Source organism: Serinus canaria, chromosome 7, assembly GCF_022539315.1.
Source record: "Serinus canaria isolate serCan28SL12 chromosome 7, serCan2020, whole genome shotgun sequence".
Classification (NCBI taxonomy): Eukaryota; Metazoa; Chordata; class Aves; order Passeriformes; family Fringillidae; genus Serinus; species Serinus canaria.
The window spans coordinates 4,641,533-4,665,046 of NC_066321.1; the positions used below are offsets into that span (position 1 = coordinate 4,641,533).

General features: G+C 39.1%; 1 protein-coding gene across 1 annotated transcript in view; it reads left to right on the forward strand.

The window, feature by feature from the left end:
* LRP1B (LDL receptor related protein 1B) overlaps nucleotides 1–23,514 on the forward strand; it is a 474,765-nt gene that overhangs the window by 86,108 nt on the left and 365,143 nt on the right. Inside the window, exon 3 of the mRNA XM_050976996.1 lies at nucleotides 20,211–20,348. Within this exon, the coding sequence (XP_050832953.1) occupies nucleotides 20,211–20,348 (138 nt within the window). The remainder of the gene's footprint in view (nucleotides 1–20,210; nucleotides 20,349–23,514) is intronic.

Consider the following 23,514-nt stretch of genomic DNA (forward strand, 5'->3'; position numbering starts at 1 on the left):
CATTTAAAAAAAAAACCAGTTACAAACACAGGAGGAGTGGCTTCTGCTGAGTAGTTTAGTAAAAGAAAAGATTTCTCTCACTAACAGTTGGTAGCTTTTCATTAAAGGGTCAGCAGCATAAAAGCAGCTGTTGCTCTTCTATCCACTGAAACACTTAGCAAACCAGTGCTCTCTACTTTTTTTATGTTCTAAATGTAAATACTGTTCTTCAACCTTCCTGTTCTGTCTTCTTAGAAGGATCCCACATACATTATATTTTCACTATTTGCCTTTTCTTTCTTTGAAGTCCCTGTCAGGGTAAAATGGTGTTTTCACATGCTTTCTTCATGCCTTAGCTAATGCAGAAAGAGAAAAATCAGTGGTGGAGAAAGAGAAAAATCAGTGGTGGGTGTGCTGCCTTATCCACCCTGTGCTCTCCCTTCCTTACAAGTAACAGCTATCAAAATCAATAAATACAAGTAACCAGCTATCCCAGCTGGACCTGCCTTCCTCCAGTCTTCCCACCAGTTTAACCAGTGGGGACAGGACTCATCCCAAGTCCTCAGGACCACTGTGACATCTTGCTCTGCACTGACAATTTGTATTTTGCAAGGATTAACATTTGCCTTGCTCATTTTGTGTCAGATGTACGTGGGTCTCGAGAAAATTGGGTTAATGAACTCAATAAGGATCAAATCTCATAGTCCTGTCAGAATCTGGAATAATTTTAACTCACTAAGAAGTTTGATCAGATGCACCTTATCTGTAGAGTTCATTGAGCTTTTGTGTTGTCCTTTTTATTTTGCTTTTATCTATCATTTGTTTGTAGAGTGAAGATGTTGGGTTTAGACGAGGGAAGGGCAAAAAGCAGTATTCAATGGGGAGAAATTGATTTTATGCCTGCTTAAAAATTTGCCTGCCATGGCAAAACTTCCTCGTGGAGAAAGGAGGAATTTTTTTTTCTTCCAAGTTTTGAAAATTACTTTAAAAAAGTTTTTCTTCTCTCTCTCTCTCAGTTTTTTTTTGTTTGTTTGTTTGTTTGTTTTCCCCCCTCTGCACTGTTTTTATTATTGTTTAGGCTTTAAGTCAAGCCCCCAAACTGGTCAGAGCCTGATTGTTTTGCTGGCCTAAGGAATAGATGTCAGAGCTGAGGGACTTGTTCTCCTGAGCCTGTGTGTGCTCAGCAGCTCACTGAAGCTCTGCCAAGGAGCCATTCCAGTCAGATCTGACAATCCTTGGAATCTCTGTGCATGTCAGCAGCTGTCCCCAGGTCACGGTGACAGGGACATCTCTAGCTGGATGCAAACTGATGTCAAGTCACTCAAGCAGTCTTCTCAGTTGTTGAACGTAGATAAGCTGTAAATCACTTTAGATGAAGAGGGAAAAAAAAAAAAAACCAACCAAAACCACTTTTGAGAGGGCACAGGGAGATCTAGGTGAAAAAGTGAGATAGGAGTTGGAAAAGCAGCTTGGGAAGGATTCAGTTCCTTCACAGCACGAGTTACTGTAAAGAAATTCATATTTCCTACTTGAATTTTTGAGGCTTGTTGTGACAATGAAGCCTTCAAACAAGAAGCCTTGCTTAAAAATTTTTCATCTAAGGGGTGGAACTGGTGATTACCAAAAAACTGGTGATTACAGCTTTGTCACAAAAAAAAAATATTATGTGGGTTTGAATGATGGCATGCTTGGCTGAGCTGCAGACACTTACCCAGCTCAGAAGTGATAATCCATTTCTGAAACACCTGGGGCACTGCTGCCTTCCAGGATGAACAGGATCAAACTTTGCCATGCTTGAGGGATGTCTGAGGTTGCCCTGACTCCCCAGCATCTCCACACTGCTGGGTTTTGCTCCCACCAGTTTCCTGTTGAAAACAAACAAACAGAAAACCAGCAGTGGGACAGTGCCTGCAGAACTGCACAGGGAGGGAGGAGGGGTTTCACAGCTACAGCTTTCTACCTGGAAACTCTCAGAAGACATAACAGGAGTTGAGGAGAATTTACTGCCAGCTCTGGGAGTGCACACACATGGCTGTGCTCTGGCTATCCAACAGGCTGTGACTGGGAGAAATAGCTTTCCATTCAAAAGAAACCCAAAAACCAAAAAACACAAAACAAAAAAGCAAAAAAACTCAAAAAAACCACTCAAATAAAAACCCCAAATAAAACAAAAAAAGCCAAATAAACATCTGAGAGAGAGCAGAAAAACTTATTTTTGTTTTAAGACATTTTCCATAATTGTAAGAAAAAACAATACTCCTTTCTTCAAGAGGCAGGCAAATTTTTATGCAGGCATAAAATCAATTTCTCCCCATTGAAAAGTGCTTTTCATTTCACTGAGTCCTAACGTGTCCATGAGGGGCTGGGAGCTGGAGTTGTCTGTCAAGGCTGGAATAACTCTTGGAGCATCACTTGTTCTTGGTCTGAAAGTTGCCTCCTTGATAACAGCACTGCTCCTGTATCAGAAGTGATGGGAGATAAAAGGTTCCAGGCCCTTATGAAAATTGATTATTTGTTTTCTTATGTTCATTTGATGCTGTACTAAAAAAACCCAAACAACTCCAAACAAAAAACCCAAACAATCAAAACCCCAAACTTTATTCAACTTAAAACTTTATTAAAAGAGGATGATTTCCTGTAAGTGACAGAAAATACGATTATAAACCAGGGAAGCCTTGCAGTGTAAATAAAGCAGAGCCAAAGGATGAATTAAGCAATAACAAGCACATCTCTTTCTAAGAGTATTTATCTGTTTGTGGCAAGTGTCCAGCCCCAGCCAGATGGTATCTGAAACGCTGAACAATTGAAGCTACAGGCTGAAGGGGTCTCAGCTTGCCCATTAAAAACAAAGCAAAACAAAATTATTTTGTTGCTGATCTTACCAGGGTTGTCCTAGAGCTGCAGTGATGAGCAGTGGAGGCACTTTGGGTATAGTCTCACAAATAGGAACTGGTGCAAGAGAGAAAATTACATTGGGATGTTGGAATATATGGATTTTGGTGAAGAGGAGCTGCTGAATTTTTAAGTAGTTGCTGTGCATATCAGTTTTAATTAAATGTTATTGAGCAAATGATGAAATCAGAAAGCACGGAATAATCCAGTGACTGTTCATCACAGGTGTGGATAACTCAAGTTCATGTGTTTCTTCAGCTCCAGTTGAGACAGCTCAATTAGATTATAGCACTTTGTGGACAGTGTTCACAAAAAAAAAACCAAAAAAAAAATCTCTTCCTTTTACGTTTCTACTTGGAAATAAAAAAGTTATAGAAAACCAGCTAATAAATATTAACCACAGAAAACCCAGGAAACTTCTCACTAAAAAGGACAAGTTAGAAAAGCCATACAATTCTGTAAATGACAAAAGGAGGCATTCCAAAGTGTGCCTACATTTTGTTTCAAAAATCTCCTTTGCTTTTACTGAGCCCTGTTGGGAAATCTGTTTTTCTAGATGAGGGAATGCTGGTAAAATGCAGAGCCTCCCTGGAATTGCTGTGGCACAGGCACTAACTGAAGCTGGTGAAAACAAAGATGGGAAGTGTTCAGAAAAAATGAAATCTTAGCAGTAAATAGAGTTTTAGAAGCGAGATGAAATAGGTCTGAAGGAAAATAAAAAAGGGCTATTAATAGTGTGTGGTTGGTGGACTAAGAAGACTGAGCCACCATTGTGAATTCACATCAAGAGGAAAATTGTATTTAGTTAACATTTAGATTTCTTTCTCCAGATATAAAAGGACACTAATTGTATAATTCACAGTTCATGTTCAGAAAAGGGAGAGATTTGCTCTGAATTAAAAGTCATGCTATGAAACAGCCGGGCAGGAGAGAAATTGGCAGCTCTGCACAATAGGCCAAGCATGAATTCCATTATCCCCATGGCACAGAAAGCAAAGCTCTCTGCACACTGCCCAAAACTGTGTAAAAGTCAGTGTGGAACAGGGAGGAGGATGTTCAGCACAGCAATTAGTCAGCAAGTAACATAACCCCCCAAAAAAGGAGCCCAGTGATGAATCAAAGGCTGTGCCCATCTTGAAATCCACCTTTTGAACCAGTGCAAATCCTGGCAGTGGATGTACAGAATTCTGATAATCTGGTGAACTAAATTTGAAGATGTAAAACTTAAACTTTGAATAATTTCTTGAGAACAATGGATTTTTTTGGATCTCAGAATGCCTCCAGACTTTAAGTAGCTTAAAAATGGCTTTCTGCTTTGAGGCACTTAAGTCTAGGACTTTTTTTCTTTTTTTCTCAGAAACCATGGCAATTTCTCTAAAAGCTCAACTGGGAACTAAAGAAGTTCACTTAGACCTCTGACTGAAAATCTTTCAGGTAATAGCTGGTTGTGTCTGCACACCAGTAAATAAAACAGGGAAACAATGTGAGTACTGACAGGGTACTGGGACTTTTATGGAGCTCTACAAATCTCCCTCTTGTTTGTCTTCCAACACATAAAGGTGCTTCATGGAAGGGAATAAATGATCCATTTATCTATTTGTGGAGATGCAAATACATCCATTGCATATATAGATATGTCAGACTTTGTTTTTTTAACTCATTTAAATTAGGAGAGAAACTTTTTCCCTACTCATCGATCAAAGACTTTCAGCAAGCACTGTAGGTCTTCAAAAAAATTGCACAAAAATGTTATAGCAGATGAAGGTCTTGAGGGGGTTGGCTTTGTTTTTATATTTTTCCCCCCCATTTGCTGCACGTGGCTGTTGCCTGGTTTCTTCTCTCTTGATGGAATCCCTTCCCACAGCAGGAGGGTTGGAACTGAATCATCTTTAAGGTCCCTTTCAACCCAAAACATTTTGTGATTTTTCTCTGCCTCTGATCCTGGGTTATTCTTCCAGTATTCCTTTGTCTATGCAGATATGTTCATAGTAGAACCATTTTTCACTTTGTTTTCTCCTTGATGTCTGAACTGACTGATGGATTCTGTAGCTGCTCTGCAGGCAGTGACAAAGGGAGGAACTTTGTAAACTAATATTTACATGAGCCACTGCCTGGAGCAAGGAGCTTCACAACTGCTGTTTTATGAAAGTAAGTGGGAAAACCACTTCTGTTTAACTGCAGAATAAAGGCCTTGAAATGGCTTTGGATAGTGGCTCACAGCCTGGCAGGGTCACTCATTATTGTTCCTCTGACAAGAGAGTATTACCTTGAAGCAAACCTGAGACAGGCAGAGTTGAGGGATAAGATTCCAAGGAACAGGTCTGAAAAGCAGGCAGGAAAAATGGAGCCAATTCTTTGATATTGTGATCTCAGCTTCAATACCTTTCTTTTAATGTATAAAATAAATGCACCAGGGTAAAGCCTGTGACTGCCAGGCAAAGGCATTCAAATAGCAGAACATGAGTCAGGACTAAAGAAATGCTTAAAAGTGGATTTTTTAAAATAAAACTCAAAAAACAAAGACCACCAGGAGGCAGAGATAACAAAAATGGGAGATAAGTCCTCCAAACAGTATATTGAAAATATATATATATATATATATATATATATATATATATATATATATATATATATATATAAAACATCTTTTTTTCCATAAAAACATCCAAGGCACAATAGCAGAGAGAAAGAGAAACATTACCTTTTAAATATTTGTTGTAGTTAAGAGGTCCAGAGACAGAGACTATTCTTCATGGTGTAGAGTTCTCCTTTTTAATCATCTCTAGCATGGGGAAAAAAAAGGGTAAAAAGGGAAAAAAAGGGAAAAAAAGCATTTGTGAGAAAGGGCATGAATAAAAAATACATTTAAAATACTTCTCTCCAACTCCATTGTTTACTTAAACTCTTTATAATTGAGACATCTGGGTCAAAGATCAGGATGAAAAAAGAGAAAAATTCCTACATTCTTTTAAATTTGAAACAAATTTCAATGGCTCTAGAATGAAACATCATTTTTGAACCAGCAAATGGGGGATAAAATGTTATCCCAGCTACTGATCTTCCTAGAAGGACATCAGAAAAATCTGAGACAGAAGGGGCAACTCCAGCATCACTAATGGTCAGCAAAACCAACAGAATTGATTTTGGTGTCTGCTTTTAGTCAGGGGACAAATGGTGGTTTCACTGTGGAGAGGCCCTGACATTTTTCCTTTTTTCAAACAAGACTAGAAAGGTAAAAATGGGTATTTGGGCACAGCACTGGATCCTTACAGGCTTTGTTCTTAAAAAGGAGGTATTTTCACAGAGCAAAGTGCAGTGGGGTGTTTGTGTAGCAATGGGAGAGGTCTGGAAAAGGAGACTGTGGCAATGCACCTACTGCATCTTCTTCAGTCAAACACAAAGGACAGTTCAAATTCTGCACTCCAACCTTCTTAACCTGCAATTCAGATCTTTGCCCTGCAAAAAACAATATTCAGTCTCCTCTTGGAGCAATAAGAGCCAGCACTGATGTAGATACAGCTCTCCAAGCCCAGGTTGATCCCAGCTGGAATTAATGATAAAGGGAAATGAATTATTCTGAGTTCTCATCTCTTCCGTGATGCTCCTGTGTGTGGTGCAAACACCTCCCTTTCCAACTCTTCTAGGTGCTTCTGCATAGCAGTGCTTTGAACTGAAAGTGAATTTCACTCATGGAGTTTTGGAGACTTTTTCAGTCTTAACATTGAATTTAGTTGTCCAGATTTCATCTAGTTTCTCTCCATGTGCTTTATGAGCTCTGTATCTACACCCAGAACTTTTTGAAGGTGTGAGAGGTAATAGACAGAAAATTAAATATTTACAAAATGTTTTAAAGCAAAATATCTGTGGACACCATTGACTGCTTTACTTAGAAAAGAAATAGAAGACATAGAAGAAATAGATAAATGTCTGTGAGAAGCTGAATGTCAGAAAGTTGTGAATGGGGGATAACTAAAATCACATCTTGCTCTTGTGGAAGCTGCCTAAGGTTGACAGGAGTTGAGCATGGATGAAAAGTAAGCAGTGCTGAGAAAAGGAACACAATTCTCTTACTTTTTAGGTTCTAGCCCAGAAGTGAACAGCACAAAGGCAAACTGTGGAGATTAACAGGATAACATTGTCAGTGCAGCAGGCTCTAAATTGAATCCTTTAAATATATGTGTCCGAAAAGTGCTTAGGAATGTATTCAGGTAAAATATGAATATTAGAGTCTTTTCTTTCTGAGTTGCTCTCTTCAGAATAAAGTGACTTTTGTGCTTCACCAAATGCCAGAGCACAGCAGATAGGTTCACTGAGCACAAAAGGAATTGCGTGAAATTATATTCAAGTAAATGAGTTACTTCTGCTAGAACCTGCCTGTAAAGGCTGTAAATGATTCTGGCAGCACTCAGACTCACCCATGTCTCTTCTGTAGTTATCAAATATAGAATTTCTGTCATTATTTAGTCAACCACTGTAGACTTGAAAAGACCCCAAAAAACACCAGTACCCCACCAATATCTGTTATGTACTGTCACTTTCCTGGAAAATTTCTGCTTTCTATTTCAAGTGAACAATAAATGTCCCTACTCTAAAGATACTTAAATTGCAGCACTTATTCCCAGCTGCACTGAGCCTATCCATTTTTTAGGCACTGCTGATTCTCAGCAAGAATTACTGAATACTGAGTCACTGGTAATATTTTGGAACCATGTCTTACATTTTTTGTAGGGCTTTTTATGTATTAAATAGAAAAAATAATCAGTTTGATGTCATTTATGTCATCCCTTTCCTGGAAGAGGAGGACTCATTACAAAGTTGGACTTGAAAACACCAAGTTCACACCAGAAATTTCCATACCTTCATCTCCCAGGTCTGTTGGCTGCAGGTAAATCAGGGGGAAGATTACTGTCTCTCTATTTAACATTTATATATTCAACAAAAATATAAAGGATTATATTTTTTTTAACCAACATGAAATTACAAGGACAATTATATGCTCTTTCTGTCTAAATCTGATTTTTTATTTTCTTTTTTTTACAGATCTGTATAAGAACTTTAGAATATCTTGTAAATATAGGCCCAGGAATATTTTTTTTTTGCCATATTGAACTTTAACTGTTGAGTCACAGCGTGTTAACACAAGACAGTAAAAAAAGTTTTAGACAGAAACTCCACTTTCATTTTGACAAAGCAGCATGTTCTAAGGTTTAGAATATTATATATAAAAACCAGCATAATATATATCTTCTTTATAAGCCATTTTGACACTTTCAGGGGTTTGATCTTTGAAAACATTACAACTATTCACCTGAATATAGTTTTAAATCTCCAGTCTTGACAGTTAAAGCCCAATATTGGAGGAAATAGTCTTAACAGCAATCATCAGTCCAGCTCAGTGCACTCTGTTGCAATTATCTGGAAATCTTTCCACCACCAGTCCTATTGTGAAAGAGAGGAAATACTGTCCATAAACTGGTTTTTATCCCTGTTAAAAATAGAAGCATGTCTTCATTTCTATCTTCAACACACTTATTTTATCTCACAATTAGTTTGTTACCATACACTTCTAGTTCAGGTACATAAAATACATTCTAAAATTAGTGTACATAGAACGAAAATGTTGTGTTTGTTCTATTTTACTTGGGAACATTACTAAATAATATAATTACCATTGTAATTACCATTTCATAGATTTATATGGAAGAGGTTTGATTTTATTTCATAATTTCATAACAAGTTTTGCTGGTTTTGTTTGTTTGTTTTAAGGGCAGTTTAAGTTATACACAAGATTTTAATAAGGGCTTGGATTCATTTAAAGATTTTTTTGTTTAATAAACCAAAAGGATGTTTTTCCCATCTTGGAGTATAATTTTTAAAGATTGTTCTGACACACACCTCTCTGCTAGACCTTGATGAGTGCCAATAATGGCTGGATTTCTTGGCAAACACTCTCTGAAGAAGCTCCCCATGATGGAAGTGATTTCCTTAGTCAGAAATGATTAATCTCATGGCTTAGCAGCACTATTTTTTTTGAAGAGAGACAGAAAATTGAGATCATAGAATAGTTTTTTGGCACTATAAGTTGTAGAAAAAATGGTGGCAGATATGGTAAAAGATGGAAAGCTGAGTGTGGTTTTGGTTATTGTCTTCCAGCATTTTGGCTGTTGGCATTCATTTCCCTCTGTCCCTGTCAAAGTCCCTGCACTTCTGGGCTTCCCTTACTCTTGAGTCCTCTGAAGTGTTCAGCTCTTCTAGGACATGATGGAAAGCTCAAAATATCCTATAAACAGTGAATAAACAGTGAATCTCTACAAACAGTGAATCTCTACAAACAGTAGGTAAACAAACACTGAATATCTACATGCTCAGCAGGCAAATTATACTTTTAACCCCAATGTATTCTCCCTGCGTTTCACATGAAATTCCTCTTGCTTCTTCAGACTTAATGCCCCAGTCCCCTGCATTTGGTGAGGATCCTGCTACAAGCCAGGCATGAGTTCCTGGAAATTCCTGGGCTATTCTGTTAGTGGTGAAATACGAATTTCTGTTCCAAACACACAGAACTGAACTGCAAAAGACATTTTTACAGCTCAGACACACCCTGAGCACTCCAGCTCTTTGCAATTTGCACTGCAGAAAGCTCCAGGAGCTGCTGGGCAGGTGGGTAAGGATCACATCTGGAGATTCTCCTGCTCCTGGCCTTGAGTTCAGCAGAATCTCCCTTCAGAGGGAATGCAGCTGGATGAGCTGGAGGCTTCCCTGTGAATTTCATTAGTGCTTGCCCAATAATGGGGGAAGATCTGCCCTGGAAGGGCTGAAACCCACCGGGACTGTGTCTGCTGCCAGCAGGAGGCACTTTGGGTTTTGTCTGGGGAGACTGACACAGCCAGGACTGAATCACCCTCAGTAATGCCTCTTCAGAATTATTCTAAGAGCACTAAAATGAGCAGGGAAAGCTGTTTAATTTTTTGCTGGTAAACATGTGAAACTATTTTTCTCTCTGAATTGTAGTACCTGTAACACTACAAAGCCTTTCAGAAGTCTCTAAGAACTATTTATCTCACATTTCCTGTAAGCAATACAGCATTCTTTTGCCAGTTATTCTAATTTTTTTTTTTTTTGCCCATCTGAGGAGATGTTCTCCTATTTTCATCACTAAGGAAGGGAAAACACATAGATGTTGTTAGAGATGGAAATTTTTCTGTGACACACACACCAACACATGTTATTTTTTGTTCCAAATAAAAGAAATTCCAGGTCACTTTATAGTTTTAGGCCAATACTCAATCAAGTAGGATCCTCAGTGTCTCCACAACACACAGCCATGCCATTCCTATCTTTTTGACACACTGTAGACTCCAACAAAGCTGATTACATCTTTTATAGTGTTATATTTTGTACTTAGAGCAATTGAAATTGGTTCTCATCCTTTCAGTGCATGACTAGGTAAGAAAAAAAAAAACAAGTAGAACACTTACTTTAATTGGATGCAATTTATATGTCTGCGTACAAAATAAAAATGAATAAGTTTATGATTGCAAACTGCCTAGCTTGGTTTAAAAATGCATGAGAACTATTTCTAAGTTTCTGTTTTAAAGCTGAATTAAACATATATGATAATCTTTAAAATGAATAAGTGATACAGACTTTTTTGTTTTAAAGGCTCAAATACTTAGACAGTATTGGCCCTCAGATCTAATTTTTCATGTGATTATAGAACACAGAATTTTAATGGTAAATTTTTACCCCAAATCAAATAAAAAATGCATGTTGATACTAACATCATCTGCTGAAACATCTGAAAGTATTGCAAATGAGATGAAAACTTTGAGTTTTGCTATTTATAGTTAGGAGTTAAAGTATCAATGCATGTTTTAGTCCTGTCTTGTTTTGAAAAATGTCTTATATTACAAATTTCATCCAACTATGTGAAATGTTGTGTTACTTAGGGCTTGAGAACTGTTTGAATTCCAGTTCTGCTGATGGAAAAGAGAGCTTGCTAAGCTCCTTCTCAGTCCCTAGACATGCTGAGCTTGTGTGGGAGTGCATTAATGTTCAGAAGCTGCAGGCCTTGGGTTTCCATCAGAGCTTGGTATTGCTATGGTCCACTAAAATTCTTCTGAGGGGATCTTATTTTGATACAATTTCTGCATCTAAAGAAGAGCTGAGCTGGAACTCGATGGAAAGGTCTGCCCAGAGAGGGATGCTGTGTGTAAATGTGTCACACACACTTTTACTATGTCAAACAGACTTTTTAAAAGTGTCTCTTTGGGGTGCTGCAGAGCTTTGGGTGGCTGCTGCATCCAGCTGTCCTATTGCATGATTGCACTGCTTTACAAAGAACATTTACAGGTGACATTTCCCCACTTTGGCCACCTACACAGCCATAATGTGAGTGTCGGTGTGTTACACTACTGCTGGAGTTGGGCACTTTAATTGTTTGGGTAATTAACACTTCAGTTCTCCTCGTGCCATTTCCTCCCAGCAGCCACTGCTGTGCCACACAGACACCCAGGCATTACAGCCTTGAGATGTGTGACACTAATTAAATCAAAATCTCCAAATTAAAAATAGGTTCCTTATAACTAATGAGGAGTGACCATCTACATGAGACAATATTCATTTTTTACTTCATTGATCATAAATTATTGCTGTGGTGTGTTGTAGTAAATCACCAAAAAATCCATTAGCAAAGCTTTTTTGTCCCTGCAAGTACAAAGAATATTAATTATTTTTGCTTCCTGAGAACATACTTTTTTTTTTTCCTTTCTCCACATCATTGACAAATGTTTACAAAGCCATTCCTTAAAAATAACCAGGGAATGTAAATTAGCAATGACTTTGCTGCTGGTGGTACATACAAGGACCTCCCTTTATATTCTGATACATGCTACATGCAAGAGTTTAGGATTAGGTTTTTAATTTCTAGGACCTGTGGCAAAGAGCAGAAATTCTCTCATCTCTATGGGAAGTTTCACCATTCAAGCTCAAGCTGTGGTCATTGAGCAAGATATAAAATGCATTGATGCATAACTAAATTATGGTGGACCATTGTGATGGAATATTGTAATGGCAAGAATTGTTTTATTGTTGTTTTTAATCAAAAACAGCAATAAAACAATTGAGCTTTGCAGGACTAGACAGAGATTTGATTTTTAAGAAAAATTCCTGCTAGATGTGTTCTCTTGTTGGTTCTTCATTCTTGCTTCTGAGCACCAACCAGTTTTGTCTTCAGGTGAATATCTTGGTTAGTGTTCCCTCACTGCAAGGAGGGTTTTTGTTAGCTTGTCTGAGATGATGCTTTATCTTCCATACTATCTCATATTGCCAGACTGCATCTCTTTATTTACAGCAATTTTACATGAAAGTTTTAAGGTGAAATGTGAAATTTAGGAATATTTAAGCCGTATCAGAGGTGTAAAAACTGTGCAAGACATGATCCTTATATCTATATTCACAATCTGAGGACATTATAGAATGGGGAATGAGAAAGGTGAGGTGCCATATTAGCATGGCAGTAGGTCTTATGTGCATATGAAGCAGTAGAAATAAGGTTCTGATTTAAGCAAAATGGCAAAAAATGAGGATATTTATCTTGACTTTAGTAAAGGCTGGATTTTTATAACCTGTTCCATAGGAATGAAAATGCCATTTTGCATAGAGGTGACAATAACAGAAGACATTCCAGCCTCATCAATTCTTTGAATGGATAATTCTCACTGACACCAGAAAAAAATGCAAAGCACAAACATCTTTTATACTTTAGGTCCTTGTCAGTTCCTCTATAAAGTAGTTAGGTGTTTGTCTTACCCTCTGCCCTGAACTGGATTTTCATTTTGGTGCAGTGCTGCAGTGTCTGAGCACTATTTATTTATTTGTTTGTTTATTTATTTATTTATTTATTTATTACATGGAGCTCCTCACATTCCTCCAGGGAATGAATATTGGAGCTCCACAGGCTACACTGATCTCAGTTCCTTTTTCTTCTCTTTGCCCACACTTGTTTTTAGTTTATTTCTGTAACCAGCCTGGCTGCAGAGCAGTGAGGGTGAGGTAAAGTTTGGTGTTCCAGCTGTGGCCATGAATTTCAGTGATCACCCTGAATGGTGTTTCAAAACAAAAAAACCAAAACCAACACCAAACCTAAAAAAGACTCCACTTTGTCACTGTATTTAATCCAGAATTGGTTACATTTAGAGCTGGTCAGTGAAAAAAATTCCCCAGTCTTGTTGAATGGTGGCATTAGGTGGAGGTTGGCTGAGGAGGTGATCTTTTCTCCCTTTATTAGGTGAATTTTCTATTTTGAGATAATTTAGTGTTTCAAAAATCCAACTTAATTTAGGAATATAGATGGACTTTTCTGTTAATAAGCTGATTTTACTATTACAAATCTAAATACCTGCATGGCTTTTATAGCTTTAGTGGCAACATTAATGTTAGGTGGAAACCCCACACTTAATTTGAGTTCTGGTGGCTGCTCTTGGCCTGACCCCCCAGAGCTGAGCTCTGCCTCCAGCCCCACCCCAGCCTGAGACTGCCCAGAGGGATTTTTGGGCAGTGATTCAGCACTGAGCTCTTTCAGAAGTGTTTCCTCCACCTCTTTTTTCCTCTCCATCAGCTTTTGTACAACCTTCAGCTCAGCTTTCCCCCTGTCTCCTGTGGCCATCAGCTCCATTACAGGAGAAAGGATGAGTCCTGTGGCTCTCTTAATTATTTACATCTGTGCAGTGAAGATGAGCAAGTGTCTGACACACAGAAAGCAGTGAGCAGGAAACAGAGCCAGAGGGGAAGTGTTTGCTGAGAAGCCATCTCAAACAGAGCTGACAGAGCCTTGTTGTGGTTTGAAATGAGGTATTTCCAAAACCAAAGCTGGTGTGTAATATTAGATTTGGGCTGGCTTGCTGTTTGCTTGTCTGGTGTGTACAAATCCACACAGAGGAGAAGGGGAGTGCAGAGCTTTACTCTAAAAGTGGGATGCTCATAAAGGCAATGTCCATATGCTGTGTGCTGCACCTGTGGGTTCATTTGTGCACAATTCTGGGCTAAGGGTGTCACAGGAGTCCAGGAATGGGAGTCTGGTGAGCCACTGTGAGCCCTGTTAGGCTTTACAGCCAGATAACACCTTGAACTGTTTTCCTGCTGTAATGCACAGAATTGGGAACTATTCTTTGGAAAGGAATTTTAATGTGGATTTATTCTTTAAAAATTTTTTATTATTATGTGTTATTGACTGATCGAATTATATACCACAGAATCATTTACGTCTGAAAAACCTGCAAAGATGATTGAGTCCAGCACCTCTGTGCTCACCACTAAGCCATGCTTTCAAGGGCAACATTGTCTTTTAAACATCTCCAGGGATGGTGACCCCACCACTGCTCTGGGCAACCTGTCCCAGTGCCTGCTCACCCTTTTGAGGCAGAAATTTTTCCCAATATCCAAGCTAAATTTCCCCTTGTGCAAATTGACTCTATTTCCTATGGATGTGAGTATCCCACTGATGCTCCATGTCCTATCACTTTGGAGAAGGGACAGACCCACCTGGCTGTCCCCTCCTGTCAGGGAGTTGTGCAGAGTCACAAGGTCCCCCCGAGCCTCCTCTTCTCCAGGCTGAGCCCTTTCCCAGCTCCCTCAGCCTCTCCTGGTGCTCCAGACCCTTCCCAGCTCCATTCCCTTCCCTGGACACGCTCCAGGCCCTCAAAGTCTGTCATGAGGAGCACAAAACTGAGCACAGGATTCAACAGGAGGCTTAAGCTGCTCCATGCAAGGCCTTGATGGGATTGGGAATGTTTGGCTGGGGTAGCTGTTCTGATGGGATTGGGAATGTTTGGCTGGGGTAGCTGTTCTGATGGGATTGGGAATGTTTGGCTGGGGTAGCTGTTCTGATGGGATTGGGAATGTTTGGCTGGAGTAGCTGTTCTGATGGGATTGGGAATGTTTGGTTGGAGTAGCTGTTCTGATGGGATTGGGGAATGTTTGGCTGGGGTAGCTGTTCTGATGGGATTGGGAATGTTTGGCTGGAGTAGCTGTTCTGATGGGATTGGGGAATGTTTGGCTGGAGTAGCTGTTCTGATGGGATTGGGAATGTTTGGCTGGGGTAGCTGTTCTGATGGGATTGGGAATGTTTGTCTGGGGTAGCTGTTCTGATGGGATTGGGAATGTTTGGCTGGGGTAGCTGTTCTGATGGGATTTGGGATGTTTGGCTGGGGTAGCTGTTCTGATGGGATTGGGAATGTTTGGCTGGAGTAGCTGTTCTGATGGGATTGGGGAATGTTTGGCTGGGGTAGCTGTTCTGATGGGATTGGGAATGTTTGGCTGGGGTAGCTGTTCTGATGGGATTGGGAATGTTTGGCTGGAGTAGCTGTTCTGATGGGATTGGGAATGTTTGGCTGGGGTAGCTGTTCTGATGGGATTTGGGATGTTTGGCTGGGGTAGCTATTTTGGTAGGATTTGGGAATGTCTGGCTGTTTTTTCTGCTGCCTGTGCAGAGCAGAAGGAGCTGTTGACACCCCCAGGTGAAGAGCAGACCCTTGTCACCAGGTGTGTGACGAGTGGAGCCAGCACAGATAACTGCTGGTCAGACTGTGCTGACTCAAAGGCATCTTCTGATTTCTGAAGTTCTTCATTTTCTCTTTTGTTTCTGTTTGTTTTGCTGTTGGTTTCTACAGTTTAACTCCTCTCTTAGCTTTGTCATCAGCCGTGACTTCTGTGTGCTGGAGCTGTGTTTGCTCACTTGCCAGCCCACAAAGCCCCTGGTTGCCACTGGTTTTATTGTTTCTTTGAATTGTTATTTTGGAGATAAAATGCTCTGTCTGTGAGGTCACAGTTCACATTTCTTGTGCTGTTCTACTTTGCTCTTTTCAGTTACCCACATCCTGCTGTAAATGTTTATTATTCTCCTTACATGGGCAGCTGAATACCTGATTTAAATGAAGGTGACTTCAAATTTATATTAATTATCGGTCTGCATGGTTGAATGAAGCATGTGGATAAGAGAAACTATGGATAAGGGGTTACTTATGCAGCATAAATCCTTATTAAATATGAAATTCTTTCTTTGCATATATATAAGATAGCACAGAGTGAGGATTTTAAGTCATTTCCATACATTTATCCCAGCATTTCAAAGTCTTGTAATTAGAAATGTGCCTCTAGTCTGTTTAAAAATTGACTTTATAAAGCAGTTGGGATACCATTAGATACCTTATGTGTTTAGTTTACATTTACACAAACTCACAGCCATAGAAATTAATATCTAGTATTCAACCTCTTGTGAGAGTTCAAATATTTATTTTTTTTTTTTTAATGGAAAACCCAATACAAAATCATCTAATATTCCTATAAAAACAATGTCTTCATTAGGCTACAATATCTCTTGTCTTGGCAGGGTCAGAGATATTACTTAAGATGTTGTGATTATAAGTTTTCTAAAAGATTATCACTTTTGAAAGCCTTGGTTTTTGATAATGAACTGGGCAGAAATAAATTGAAAACTCCACCTGTGAGAAGAATACCCAGTTAAAATTGTATCAGATATTTTATCTTTGATCACATGTTGCAGGTTGTTTCATGCTGCCAAGAGTGATTTTAAAGAATAAGATATTTTTTTAAAGAACAAGATATTTTAAAGAATAAAGTCTTGAAATCAGCTCTGCAGGTTTGAATGTCATATTCCACACTCTGAGTCCACAGTAGAAATGGTGCACCATGCAGCTTCCTTCCAGTGAGTGTGACTGGTGTGACCAAATCAGAAATGGCTTTTCCAGGTGATTTGACAGCCAAAGAAATCTGAACTTAATCTCTCTCCTGTTTCCAGCCTGTCTATCTCTGGGCACAGGTTGTTTCCTGGAGATTCAGGGAAAGCAGCAATAATCTGTGCACCTGGCCATGGGATGGGCCTGGCCTTGGTACCCTCACCACTCCTGACCATCACCCTCTGACCCCAGGGAAGCTCCCAGTGCCCCAACTCCCTCCCCTAGGGCTGGGACAGCCCTGCCTGCAGCCCTGGGGGCTCCCCCATGGCCCTGGGGGCTCCCCCATGGCCCTGGCTCAGCTCCTTCCCATTCCTCAGCCATCTGTTCCCAGACAATTGCTGGCAGAAACATTTGGATATTCTGCTGCCTGAGCTGACTCTCTTGAGCTGCTTGCATCCTCTTTGCCCTCCAAGCAGCATCCCAGGATGAATGTTTGAAACATCGAGATGTTGTATTACCATAATTGCAGCCAGTAGTTTTGACTATTTTTCCACCAAGTGGCAAGGCTAGGAATTATTATGTCTTTTCAAGGGAAGAAAAGACACCATCAGTCTTTTATATTCTTAGCATCCTTGCACTGATGTAAAATACACTGAGATTATTTTGAAGAAGAACACTTTTAAATTCCTTTTCCCGAAGTTCACTTGATAACCCTGCCAGAAGTGGCTGTCTGTTAAAGGGAGAGGGAAGAAGAGTAAACAAGATGAAAAGCTACTCTTTTTTTATTTGCATTAGACATTTCAGAAAGTGCAGCAGCTGGGAAGGATTCAGTGGGAGAAGCAAGTGCTGCTTCAAAGGCATCACAACATGCAGCTTGATTTGATATTTTAATTTTTATTTTAGTTTTTTCAATAGAGGTCATAGAAATTGTGGGTAGGGAGGCCTGCTGTCCTATTCTACTGGTGGTGATGGTTGAGACTTATTATCATCTAGAGTTATTTTGCAGACAAAATAAGTCACAAAGCTTCTATAAAACAGGACTTTTTGGGACTGAAGCTCATCTTCATTTTTAAGTCAAGTTGCCCTCCAAACATGATGCTTGTAACAAGCCAAAGTACAAATGAATTTATCACATGGAGAAAGGAATCACTTCCTATCTTCTCCTTTCACAAGTGGTGCACAAAGTTTCTCTAAAAACCAAAACAACTTCAGTAATACTTCCAGGAATGATTTTCAGTGTCCCATCCTATGTTCCCAATCAAATAAATCTTCATTAGGAAGTTCCTCTATCAGTATTTTGAGTTAGAGAATATGTTTAGAATTGCACAATGTCTGTGTCCTGAAGGAATCTTGTATTTTAGGAGCAAGTAGAATAAAATAAAAAATGTGATAGACAGGAACGTGTCAGCCTAGTCTGTTAAGGGTTAAAATGTTAATAAGAGATTCCTTCTTTCACTCATTAAGTTTAGGATATATGTAAATGGTTTTGGTCACAGCTCCCAAGTTTTCTGTTTGCTAAAGTATGCAAACCCTCTAGTGATCTAAAGTTTATGATAATGTATGTAGGTACCATGGTTCACATGCTTCACAGATCTGATTTTTGTTTTTCAAAGAATGTTCTCTGTTTTAAAAGAAAAGATTTTTTCACTCCTCACATTCTCTCACAGATGCTCTTACACAAAGAATAAGCAAGTTATTACTGGCAAATCAGAGAATTACTTTGGTTTATTTACATCTCAGGTGCCTTCAAGTACTGATGCAGCTGAGATGGGAATAAAATCAAACCCAGTGGTTTTATATGACCTGCCTGGCACTGAGCTTTGGGCTGCTTTATTTATGCTCTTCCTTGCAAGGTCTGCAGAGTCAAAGCAGTCCTGGAGGAGCCCTGGCACTGCCAGGGGTTGTAGGTGCTGTAGGTACATGGGATGCTTCATGGCATGAAGTGTCCTGGCCCCAGGGTACAAAGTGAGGAATAAAATGTCTCAAACCCAAACTCTCTGGTTCTCTTTTCATTACCATAGTCAGCAAATCCTGACATCTAGGATAAATTTTGATCAACTTTCAGTGTTCTGTTAAATTCTTCTTATATTTTACTGAAAAATGCTGGGAATATTTTTTCTTTGTGAAACTTTTTAATCCCTCTACATTTGAATTGTGTGTATTTAAAGGAGAATGGTGAGGGTAGTTTGTGTTTCATCCTGGGAGGTTTCACAGAAATCTTTTGAGACAGGGCACATTAATGCACACAAGCATTGCCTTCCCATGCCTAGAGCCAGTGTGCTGTGTCCCTGTTAATCAGGAATTCCTCAAGGATGTCACTGGTGTCCCTCAGGGGTACCAGGTGTGGAGCTGGGAGGTCACAGGAGGGAGCAGGGCACTGCATCCCTTTTTCCTGCACCAGAGGTGGGCCCTGCAGGGGCTCCTGCTTTGCTTGGGAAGGAGAGACTGCCCTGTGCTGTTGGGGCTTTTCTAATTGGGACAAATTTCGTGCATTAGATTTTTTATTCAATGGTCTGTGCTGAGAGGCATCTCGGCACATTTGTTATAGAAGTTGTAGATTCCCCTCGAATGGTTTGTCCTGCTGACTCCAAGAGACAAGACCTGAGAAAGCTGAGATTTCCAACTTATTAATTACAGAGCTTTCAGCTACTGCCAGAGATTTCTGTCCTTCCTCCTGAGCTGTGCCTCGAGGGAGGTGAGAGCATGTTGCACTTGAGCACTGTGCATCCAAGGATAGCTTTCCCTAAAGGACTATTACAAGCTGCACAGACCCAAGGCTCCAACATGAGAAATCAAGGAGGTTCAAGTTGTTTTCCTAAAAGATTTCCACCCCTTTGGTCTGTGAGCAGCTAATGATATACAGTGTGTAAATTGTGGTTCAGCCTCCAACTGAGCCAAACCCTTCAGACCTCTAAATGTTCTTTGCTGTGTTAAAAATCTCAAAGTTTTTATAGTGTGGAATTATGGAAGAATTTTATCAGTCAGAACCATTTCTAAGAGATAAACAAAAGTGATTCTCAAGAGTCCCTAAGCTCCCCCAAAACTCCCTGAACCAAATACTTTGGGGAAATGGGGACAGAGAGAAGTGATTGCAGCTGGGGTGGTATCCCAAAGGGAGCAATCCCAGCATCCTTATCCTCCCCCTTCCATCCTGGACTCTGCAGTTTCTGAGGCAGTCTCCTGGGCTGGAGCAACAGTTTCTCTCATCTTATGCAGCCACAGAGATGTGACATTTATATGTATTTTCATAAATATCTGAAATTATCTGCGTAGCACAACAGTGGAAGTAAACACTGGTACCTATTACTCTTGATATGACTCTTGATGGGATATTCACAGAGCAATTGAAAATCTTAGTTTACTAATACTTTTAGTGTCTGCAAGGCTTGTTTTAGCAACTACAAAACCACCAGTATTTTAGGAAATAATCCTCTGAGCCATTGATTTGTAATTGGACCAATTATTTCTTGATGACTTTATGTGTGATAACAAGGCTCTAAAGTCTACCAGATGAACAAATTCTTCAAAATGAGCTAATACGCAGAGTGTCGCCCTTAGCTTTAGAGAGGAAACAAGGTGCAGAACCTTCTTTGCCTTGTGCTGGATGTAAAAACAGGTGTAAGAAATTTTCCATCTGTTCTTTAGGTCCTGAGGAGTCAGATTTCAAGTGCAGCCCAAATTTCATCAGCTGCATTGGTACCAACAAATGCATCCACTTGTCCCAGCTCTGCAACGGGGTCTACGACTGCTCCGATGGCTACGACGAAGGAGTTCATTGCAGGGGTGAGTGAAAACTGCTTCAACCTCAAATCTTCCTCTGCTTTTTCTTTTTTGAGTTCAAAGAAAACCAGAATTTACTCCTTGGGAATACATATAGTTTTATGTGTGTGTTTGTATGTGTGTAAAACATCCAGAAGCAAACTTATAGAGCCGTATTTTAACCATGGAAGTGCATTTTAATCTAAAGCGTGTTTCAAGTTAATGTAAAAAAAAATATTTTGCGTGAACCAAGTGCAAGTTAAAAACACACAGAGGTTTTGGGACTTTTACTGCATTAGTTACTAAGTTTATAGGATGGAAACTTTTCTATCAAAAGAAGGATGAGGAAACTTTACTGAACAAAAGTTGGGCAGCACAAACACTGTTTGCCACAATGAATTTTCTTTTTCTTATAACTTCTGCTTAAAAAAAAAAAAGTCAAAGAAAACCATTGAAAAATATATCCAATTTGCTATGAGCATTATTTTTCATGGAGGACATTGTTTCAGGAGGGTTTTATGGAAATAATCTACTGTTTAATAATGTAGTCACCAAATTCTGACAATGAGAAATCTTAAATAAAAATTGGGAAAGGTCAACTATTTAATATCTCAGCTCAGCTGAGATGACTTTTTGAGGTCTGCATTGAGGATAGCTTTAGGGCCAAATCTTGGATACCTTGAATCAGTTATTTTTAATCAGCAGATTTCCAGATGAATGATTGTTGATGATGTTCAACAGATCTGATGTTCCAAACCAGAAACTCAGAGACAGGTGCTGGGACTTCTCCTGCAATGCAAAATGACAATATACAGTGAAAGATACAATTAATGGTAGAGTTCAGAAAGTTAAATTAGAATTTAAAATTTCATGTGGACATATTTTCAGAGCTGTCAGAGTGAAATCTAAGCCCACACCAAAAATAAGCCACATTGAAAAAGAAATTAAAATTAGAAAAAAAAAAAAAAAAAGCCATCTGGAACTAATCAGCACAATACTGCTGACTTCACAAAACTGCAAATAGTTATTTTTATATAACCAGGTGAGGATACAGGCTGTCATAAAATAGATGAAAATTCTTATTCACATTGATAGGAATCATTTCTTTTCTTGAAGGCTCAACTGTTTTATAGTCCTTGTTCAATGAGCATTACACAAAATCAAAATTTGTGCCAGCATATCGGGTTTAGCACTGGGCCCTGCATCCAAAAAAACCCCAGAAGTGAAACTGGCCAAACCACTTTTTGGCCTTTACTGAAACTTTCTGAAGTTGCAGGTGAGTGTTTTTCAGAAAATAGTATTGATTCATTCAGTTCTGTTTAAATTTATGTTCCTCAATATTTCATGTTTTTCTTTAAATTACTCTGGATTAAATGACAGAGGATTAAAAACCTCCAGTGCTGAAAAATTATTATTTTATCACTATTTTATATTTTTATTGTATTTTGAGTCTTTAAACCACAAGATTAATGGATTCAGAAAAAATATGGCATGTTAGTGGCAATGAAATGTTTGCTTTTCTTACTGTGCATGTGTTCTGTATTTTGGAGTGTGATAGCACAGGAGAAAGCCAATCTATATTCACAACCTTTTAATTTATGCTCAAATACACTTTGTAAGGTTCATGTTGATTCCCACTCCTTTCTTTATTATCATACATGAATATGAAAGCTTCCCAGTGGAAAAATTAATGTCTGCTTTAATAAATCACCATAGAATTTGGTAAAACATTCTAAATAAATACTTCTGCTAGGCCACACAGAACACCTACATAATGAAGTGTCACCATCTAGGAAATGGTTAAAAACTCATTAATATTGATTTTTTTCTGGCAGTTCCATATTTTCACTTCCTTAGTGGGGGCAGAATTGAAAATATCAGTGGAAATATCAGTGGAAATATCAGCCAATGAATATAGAAAACCATAATTTTACATTATGATCCTGTAGTTTGTTACAAACAGCTGCAACTAAAGTATCATTATGTTACATTCCTAAATATCAAATATTTGGTATGAGTTAGTTGTAATTATTGTCTCCCCCCCCTCTCTCTATATATATATACATCTCTATATATATATATATCTATATCTGTTTATTGGAAAAATGTTTGGGTGACCTTTGAGTCATTCCTCATTACTCTCTGAGTCTTGAACACACCATCATATTTTGAACTCATTTTTGTGGCCAGAAGTGGCAAAGTTCCTTCAGAAATCCAGCCAGAGCATCAGCTTTTCCTTCCTGTGACTCCCAAGAGAGGCATTATCCATGGTGCTGGAATTAACAGGGGCCATGTGAGGTTTGTGATTGAGGAGGGCAACAGCAACTTTCAACAGGGAATTGTAAGGAGCCCAGCTGGTCCCAGAGCTGTGTTAGAGTCATCTCTTGCTGGGGCACCGACAGTGCTGTGTAAATAACTCACGGCCCAAGCACCAGGAAAATCAGCTGTGGTTTGAAATATGGGGGTGTCACCTGGGCAAAGCCCATTTCAGGGCACAGGTAACCCCAAAGGGGTGAAATCTCTAAGAACTAATGGAGTACAAGCATCCAGTAAGTGGAATTATTCTAATTTCTCTCTCTAAATTTCACATTCTCACATCAATTCATTGTTAACAATCTTTTAGAGTTGTATTCAGGCCTGCACCCTTCCCTGGCAAGGGGAAATATGGTCATTGCTCTAGTGTGAAATGGTAATGTATGGGGAATTTCAAGGGAATAGTAGTAAATACAATGACATTCCTGTATGATCATCTTTTATTTCAGGCACATATGCATTTTTGCAGGTGAATGTAATGCATAAATTCAGGAGAGTTTGTGGCAATATGAAATAAAAAATGTTTTATTATGCATGGTTGTTTCACATTATGTGTTCCAATGTCCTTCAGAGGAGAAAGGGGGGTGTAATTCACTGGATTTGAACCTCAGAGCATATAGAAGTGATAAGACATCTGTATTTGGTAATTTTGGACTCCTTTTCATTTTTTATCTAATTGAAGAATGCTTTAGAGAGGCTGAATAAGGGAGAAATCAAAATATATATTGACCTCTCCTGTAAAGCTTATCCTGGGGCTGTTCAGCTTTCTTAAAATCCCAAAATCCCAGCACAACCCAGCCCTGCTGAAGGGGGGGCTCACACCCATCAGCTCCTGGGAGAGCAGCTGAGGCTCAGATAAAATTTCCCAGTGCCAAAC